The sequence below is a fragment of the Malus sylvestris genome, chromosome 15 (assembly GCF_916048215.2).
Source record: "Malus sylvestris chromosome 15, drMalSylv7.2, whole genome shotgun sequence".
Taxonomy (NCBI): domain Eukaryota; kingdom Viridiplantae; phylum Streptophyta; class Magnoliopsida; order Rosales; family Rosaceae; genus Malus; species Malus sylvestris.
In genome coordinates this window covers 15,044,060-15,052,273 of record NC_062274.1, presented here as the reverse complement: position 1 = coordinate 15,052,273, position 8,214 = coordinate 15,044,060, and the positions used below count along the sequence as shown (strand labels likewise).

The 8,214-nt window shown below is 38.6% G+C and overlaps 1 protein-coding gene and 1 pseudogene across 1 annotated transcript; both read right to left on the bottom strand.

The window, feature by feature from the left end:
• Positions 1-354: 354 nt before the first annotated feature.
• On the bottom strand, positions 355-3,476 carry LOC126603729 (uncharacterized; annotated as a pseudogene).
• An 876-nt stretch (positions 3,477-4,352) lies between these two features.
• On the bottom strand, positions 4,353-7,773 carry LOC126603728 (probable glycosyltransferase At3g07620). The gene is made up of 5 exons (XM_050270674.1): positions 7,533-7,773; positions 6,181-7,103; positions 5,974-6,104; positions 5,536-5,884; positions 4,353-5,182 (listed from the first exon to the last, which is right to left on the bottom strand). The coding sequence occupies exons 2-5, from the start codon at positions 7,015-7,017 to the stop codon at positions 4,514-4,516; spliced, it is 1,986 nt and encodes a 661-aa protein (XP_050126631.1). The 5' UTR covers positions 7,018-7,103; positions 7,533-7,773; the 3' UTR covers positions 4,353-4,513.
• Positions 7,774-8,214: the final 441 nt, after the last annotated feature.

The following is an 8,214-nucleotide window of genomic DNA, read 5'->3' as shown; positions in this document are numbered from 1 at the left end:
AACTTTGAGTGGAGTCGTTCGAAAAGAAGTTTCTATGGCCCCCTTGCTCATTTAACACTGCATCCGGGTGCCGATGGAGATACAGCGACCCTTGCTCACTTATCACTGTGCTCGGGCCACACAGCGCGCCACTTACGGGTGACGCCCTAACTTTAGCGCGATTTCGTTCTAGATCCATTTTCATAAGGATTCGACGTAACTGTGGAGTGCCGGCTGTCGACTACCTGACGCCCTCCCCCTCCTCCTTTACCCGGGCTTGTGACCGGCAATGTAAGATAAACTTACACATGCGGAGTTAAATCAAAGCAAAATCAACAAAAATAAAATGCTAAAGTACACAACTTGTATGAAGGATTTGACCAATTCATAGCTTTTGCTTCTTTAACTTTCCAAGCTCTACAAGCAGAGTCAAAATAGCCTCACATTTCTGAGGCATCAGCCTCACCAGGGTTCTTTTTCTTTGTAGAATAAACCATCCAGACATGATCAAGCTTCCTCTCCGGCCTGACCACAACTGAACCTGGAACTTCAGCGTCAAGGCAGGTCACTAACCCGTCACTCTTCTCCCCGTGCCGGTGTTGGAGATGAAGTGCAGTCACAGCCATGGCAGCAGATAAAGGAATCACTATGCCCTGCTTGAATGATTACATCTGACTCTTTGTTTCCAAAGTTTGGTAGGGGGAGCCAGGGAAGTTCTGCGTGTGCTGTGTGTGTCATTGTGGCAAGGACACCGGGAGCAATGCTGGCCACAGAGTGGAAAGAAATCAGAGGAATTGGCTCTGCGGGAGTTTGTGCGTCATGATGGAACTCCTTTCGCTTCTCGTATGTAAGATCCTCCAGTGCCCGAATGTCACCCTAAGAGCGAAACAGAGAGCAATGAACAAAACCACATCAAAATGATTGAAAGAAAAACATTCCATGAAGATGCATTTGGAAATTGAAAAAGGGATGCTTATTAGTAAAGGCCTTGAAAACATAAAGCATTAGAGTGAGTTCATAAACTTCGAAAAAGGGAAAGCCTTAGATGTCCGTGTTTTGTAAAAAGTAGCTATTACCTTAATTAGCTTGCATATCAAGAGCTCCATGATCTGGCGGGTTTCATTGTCAGCAACCTGGCCTTCGCGAAGAGAACCAGAAGCCATGGGAGTGCCACCATATGGGCTTTGTACTAGTGCTAAAGCAGCAACTTTGTCTTTCAAATCACACCCGTAGATTGACAATGCAGCTGTGGCATCCACACCTCCCTTGCTGTGCCCTAGCAGCATAACACGCTTATCAGATCCCCAGTAAAGCTCCTCTACATATTGCTTGAGTTCCCATGCATTGTGTGCAACAGATGCCTATACAAAAAACAAATGAAAAAAAGAAGACAAATATAATTTAAAAACAGATAAACATGCAGTCATTCAAAAAAAAGTTTACAAGACAGGTCAATCTTGGTTAACAATGATCAGTAATGAAGCATTACCTTGCTGTAATTTTTGCAATATGGCACGCTAAACCCATCTTTGAAAAGAATTTCTTCGTTCCAACAAAGTATAAAGGGCCATGGATGCTAAAGAGGCCTGAAAAATCGAAGTTCCTGTAACTCTATGTGCAAATGAGCTAAACGTCGATTGAACAAGGAAAAAGCACAAGATCAAAAGTCGGTGAAAAATACATCTTCTATACATTAGTAGATAAATAAATGAGCTGGGAAGTTTGTGCTCTCCATTCCTGAAGTATACAGCATGACATACAAGCAAACAAATTGACGACGGTTCTTAACGATCAAACCGTCTAGTGCAGCCGAGCTTATTATATTAGTTTGGTACCTAATTCCTGCAAGCAATTCCAAAATTCTTGCTGTACCATCCTCCATACCAGGCATGCCGTGAGTGCGCTGCAACCATCCAATATCATCTGATGAGCCTCGCAGTGATTTCTGTACTCGAGATGCAATGCTGACAAATGCAAAAATGAAAGTTAACCTACGAGAACCTAAAACAATGAACGATGACATGTAACTCACTCCAAGTAAAATAAAACCCAATCTGAATTAAAACTAAAAGAAACTATTTATAGACTATGGAATATAAATTCATCAGTTTGCAATTTTGTATAATTTAAATCTGCTTGTTTACCTACAAAGTCGAAGATGAGCACATCTAACGTATGCCACGGGAACTTCTGCAACAAGACATTGCCAACCTCCAGGCAAATTGTAAACCATGTGATGGCTGTACTAACCTACATCAGGATGAAGCAAAAGATTAAATACTAAAATTAATCATTCAGTTCATTTGAAACTTAAAAGTAGATGGGATCATGACGTTTTCTCATAAATTGGACCAAAGGGTATTACCCTTTAAAAATGAATGGAACAACTGCATAACTGGAATTGGTTGCTACAATTTCAGATCTAGTGTCTTCCCTGGGCTCTGAGGCTCTTTCACAGATTCCAGGGTTTCGACTGGAAGTACAAGGTTTTGAAGAAGATGAACAACCTTCAGAAAATGAATTACAAACGCCGTGTCTCAATGAGCTTAAAAGCTGTCCAGCAGAATTGACCAGCAAATCATCTGAGTATAAATCAGCATCTCTGCGCACGAGATACTCTGCAATAACATCATTTCCAAATCCATCCATTATGTTATGAGAATATAACATTATGCATCAGTATACATGTAAGCGTAGAAAAAACTACTCGCTGATAAATTGAGCAAAGCGATGACTAATATAACTAGCCAATGTCAATGGATGGGTGAAAATGTCATCCATCGACGAATAGAATCTCAAGCTATCGAAAAGAAAACTCGTGTTCCTCATATTATCATTATAGACCTGATACACCATTACCTATATTAGCACTTCAGTTTAAACACAATGTTTGAATCAAACCTACGCAAAACTACAGATAGATGCCAAAAATCAAACTTCAAAGAAATTAAAGCTCAATAAGTTAATTATAACTTTGTTGCTACTCTCAATATGGACCGGAAGTTGCTTCCGAGTTCAAACATGCTAATGTAGATCAAATGGCGGAATGGATTGAAGATTAAGTCGAAAAGCGCAAAAATAATAGTAACAAACTTACAATAGAGGAGATTATAAAATATACACTCACTCACAAAAAAGTAGAGAACATCTGCATTGATGCAGAATTGTAAAGTTGAAACTACTTACTGTAACAGGCATTTCTGATATTTCATTTTCAAAGAACACATGGCCCATTAGCTCTTTGAATCCTGAATTTACGACAAGAAAACTTAAAAAGGTTGGAACTTTGACACAATTAAGGTATAACAACAAAAACCCAGATGAGCAAATCAATAAACACAACAAAACAGCTCCATTCTTCCAGACAAATATCAGATAGATAGCAACTTATATGCCAAGGAGGACAATTTGAAAACCCCAGAAGCAGAAGCAGGTTCCTATTCAGACTCTGGAAGCAAAGGTACTTTATAGAGGAAAGAGTGAAGGAACAAGAATCTACAGACCCCATCTCCAAGGAAGTTTAAAGTTTAAACTTCAGTCAGCGAGTGAAGAGCTGGGACCCACCAAAGAAGACGTGGATGTCTCTCAATGATAACTCGATCAAAATTCAAAGTAGATAGCTTGGTCGTGTGTGAGAGAAGAAATATGCGGCGTGTTGGGAACGAACTCTTTGGGCTGGCGTGGAGGAGATATCTTGCGGTGTACAAAATACGCTCTGATACAATTGTCATAATACAAGTAATTGGATATTTGAAAATAAAAAATCCAACCATATTTGAAAATAAAAAATCCAACCATATTTATTATAATACTCAGTGCATCAAGGCATGTTCTCGTACCCTAAAAAATTCCTCGGCATGGAGATATGTCATTGCTGAATGAACCGTGTTAGGAATCCGGTATTTCAAGTTTATTACACATCCTCATCAGGTGAGAAAGTCAAAACACACAATAAACGTGATAGGACTAGGAGAAATCCACTATGTGTCTATGTTTCATGCAAGTCTTTTTCGTTTGAGCTGCCCAAGTCACTTGTGGATTGTGGTTAATTTCGAGTAATTTTTCTGTGATGTCATACCATCAGGTAGGTTAATAACAAGAACGGCATAGATTGTCAGCAGTAACTTAATTAGCACGGAACACTGCCATGCTGATTTCTGTGCCATGAAAGTCCTCGTGTCTGTCACACTCTCAAACTTATCTTTGGCACTTTCGTTTGGCTTGGTGATCACTATGTATACTTAACACACAAAAGATAGCTTTCAGGTGTCTGAATTTCTTTCTTACTCGTAGTAACTAGTACGAACATTTTGAGCTTTTGGGATTAGAAGAAAGAAATTATTTGCGAAACAGGAAAATGTGAAATATGTAAGTGAAACTGGCAAAACAGTAGAAAAACTTTACTCACGGTTATTTCTTGGTGTAGCATTTAAACAGACTATTTCTACAACTTCACAGGGAGAATAAGAAGCGATCGGAAACCGCCTCATTCTATTTCATGTACTCTCTGTTCATTGGGGAATTTCAACATAACTTACCGGAGTTTTATCTGAAAAACTCGGTTGTACCAAATCGAATGAAGTGTCATGTGGAAGAGATCATACTTGAGGGGTTTAACATGCCACAGAAAATGTTTTTGGACCTTCCTGACTCCTAGTTGCAGCTGAAGATACTTCTCTTCTGGTATCGAAACAAGTATCTCTTTCAACTTCGGAATGTCTTTCTCTGCGAGAATTAAAGAGAATGCCCCCCAATCCAAAACCTCGAAAAATGGTGGCACAAAGTTGTCAGATATGATCACAGGTACACACTCGTAAAATATTGCTTCAACCACTCGCGGGCTGTTGACCTCAAAACCCTTGGGGCAGATACAGTATTTGCTGTCCTGCATGTGGTGGATGTATTTCATTTTGCTTGCAACACCCGGAGGCATTGGACCAAAGATCTTCATATCGGGGTCTTTGTCCTTCCAGTACTCTAGCAGAATTGGACGCAAGTAGCCGTGCATATTTCCTGCATAAAAGGCAAGAATCTCCCTCTGAGAAGGGGGTTTGCCACCAAGATCTCTAAGTGGATTTCTCGCTGAACGAACATATGTTTCTGGAAGAGACACATCCCGTCCTATTTTGAAGCCAGAAGTTAGATCGGCATTGCAAAGTGCTTTGATGCAGAGTTCCATGTGGTGCCTTGTTTCATATGGAGCCTATAAAAGTCAACCTCACATGTTAGAAAGGAAGGCACGCAGAGACACGCATGTAAGAAATACATTCCTGTGGGCGGAAACAGTACCCATTTATAGACAGAACATATGGTACTCGACTTTTGAAAATGGCGCTTGGTCAGTTTAAACAAAGTCCAAAGTTAAAGACTGGCTAAGTAAACCTCGATGGCCAATATGATAGGATTCATTTTCAAGAGATTCTTGGCATTACTTCATGAATCTCAAAACCATTTGTGGAATCCCATTTTACTATCTTAGTTTCTTATCACTAATAATGAAAGCAGATAGTCACGCAGGAAAAAGTAAGAAAACTGAAAGGTGCATGTAGAGCATACCCAGTCATGGCAAGCAACAAGAAAATGATCTGCGCCACCAGTTCTGTTAAAATAAGGATACTTTGCTGAAATTGTTTCAGAATATTCCCTCAGAAATTGGCGTAGGTTTGTACGGTTGTGAGAGTTCCGTACATATAGAGCGTACTCTAGCATCCGTGAACTAAATGGCATATAAAACAGATGAGCCTTGCGTGGATCCTTCACAAGAAAGCGCTTATATCCCTTCATCAGTTTCATGAACCATCCTTCTGAAGCATATAATCCCTTGAGTATTGGTTGATGAAAGATCGGCTTTTTTCCCTCCTTGTAGATATAGATTTTCAGTGTGCGTTCCATAAGTTCATAACTCCTGAGAATGGAACAAAATGTTACTGTAAAAGGAATCACTTTCATTTAGCATTAAAAAATAATTTACCTCTTAAATTTGATTCCAACTACCTTTTAAACATGGAAACATTTCTAAAGAGAGGAGCATAAAGTTCTGGATCATTTAGTGCAATAGGAGGACGCTCGACCTGTGACTTCGCAGCTAGAATCTCCTGGTCACGTACAGAGGACCATCGTGGTTTCTACAATCAATGCAAGAAGTTAGGAACCCTAACAAATTAATTGGGGGTGATTAGATTAGCAGCAGCAATATCTTACTGGTGAATCAGAAGAAACACGCTTCCGCACTAATATACGATTCATCTCAGATATTGATGTTATCGACTTCAGTGGCAAATCACTCTTCATCTTCTTCTTTCCAGGTCTGGTCATCACTAAACCATTTTTTGAAGCCACAACAACCCTTTTCAAGGAAGTAGAACCAACAGAAGTGCTTCTATTTTCTAACAAATTCACTGCAGGTAAAATGAGTGGAGATGACGGAAAAGCAGTATCAAATTTTTTTGCTGTCACGGTTGAATTTTCTTTTGAAGCATTCACCCTAGTAATTTCAGAGTTCGGTAACACAATCTTCTCCAAATGGAAGCCATACCTAGTTTCATCAGCCTTATCCAAAACAGTAACATTTTCTCGATTCTTAATGCTGACTAATGCTAGACTTTCATTTATGACTACAACATTCTCAGACGGAAAATCATCATCTACATTTCGATCAACGTCACTTTCAAAATTATTGTCTATTCCTTTTTCTTCTAACATTAAATCAATTTCCTTATATACATCATTTCCCTTTGGTTCAGCACCCTGCCTAATTTCTCCTCCAAACATAGAAACATCAATCGAATCTGAAGTATTTACTGTTAGAGGATTGCGAACCATCATGGACTTGGCAGAAGAATGAACAGCGAGGACGCTACCTTTGACTTGCAATGTATCCTCACTGTGTGGCAATAGAGACCGAAGAGCGATTCCATCGGGAAGCAACAGCGACTGTAATGCTACATAAGTAACAGACAGTACCCCCAAAAGTAAAAGCCACCTCCGACTCCGGGATTCTATATTACATAGCTTAGGAAATTGAAATGTGCACCCCATACCAGGTACTAATACTTGCAATGCAGATAATTCAGAAGCTACCGAATCATCTTAACAACGAAAATCACTCACTTGCAAACCAAATCCTGCATAAGTTCCCACAACAACACAAATCATGCACAATCAAAATCCAACAGTGCAGTTCATTAACAGTTAGATCATAGTCCTGAAATCGGGGTCATGGCGAAAACCGAAACAAAGAGGTTGAAATTCACTAGTTATTAGCGCATTAGCCTTTCCAGAGCACTCAAAATTAATCACAGAAAATAAAGGTGAAATCTTGCTTAATAGAGCATGTTAATTAAGGTTAATTAAACACTACACACATGAACACACATAGTCAGAACTTATTAATTTAATTAAGGATAATCTCAACAATGCTAATCAGAATCCAAGCAATCCCAATGTAAAATTCAGTTACAATTGGATTAAAAGTTGCATTCCTACCAAGCATTAGCAAAAATGAAATGGTATTTCCTGTTTGGTTGCCGTGAAAATGAAAGATTTTGACTGACCTGAGAACATTAAAGCACAAAACTTGAGGCTGGATTTTCTCAGAAGCCAAAGAGAAAAACCCCAAAAACTGAGAAGTTAAAGCAAAGAACGCAAGGGCTCAACAGTGAAAACTTTGCAAGAAACACGGATTTTTCCCTTTGTTTGGAAGGAAGCAAGGAGAAGAACACGGAATTTCCAATTTGGGTTTTTGATATTTCGGAAGTCCGTCTGAAGAAGAAAGAGATAATCTCTCTCATCAGTCACACTCACATCCAGTTGTTATTTTAAAATATAATAATTTTTTTCTTAAATAAAAAATTACTGGTTCTACTGTGTCACTGTTCAGACTTCAGAGACTACCATTATTGGTGCCTCTGGATTGAGAAACAGGATTGTCGTCAGATTTTTTTTTTTTTAGAAGTTTTAACAAAATATTTTCGATACGAAAAATCATATTTTTATTTTTAACTGGTATTATTTATTATATATTTAAAAATGGCTTTTTATTAAAATAGAAGGTTTTTTGAACTTTTCGTTAGTTTTTTTTTTGTAAGAATTTTAGAGGTTTGTGAATCGTGTCTATTAATTGGACATCGTATGATTAGAAATTATTTTAAATATTTTTATTTAAAATTAAACACAAACAGTACTTGATAAAATTGATTGCACAATGTACGATGAATGAACACGATTCGCGAGTCC

What these genes read in the sequence shown, in the direction of transcription:
- LOC126603728 (XM_050270674.1), bottom strand. Translation starts at nt 7,017, where the DNA reads ATGGGGTGCACATTTCAATTTCCTAAGCTATGTAATATAGAATCCCGG. An exon ending in AATGTTTCCATGTTTAAAAG is followed by an intron (nt 5,885 to 5,973) that starts GTAGTTGGAATC and finishes TTCCATTCTCAG; the next exon opens with GAGTTATGAACTTATGGAAC. An exon ending in TTGTTGCTTGCCATGACTGG is followed by an intron (nt 5,183 to 5,535) that starts GTATGCTCTACA and finishes TGACTTTTATAG; the next exon opens with GCTCCATATGAAACAAGGCA.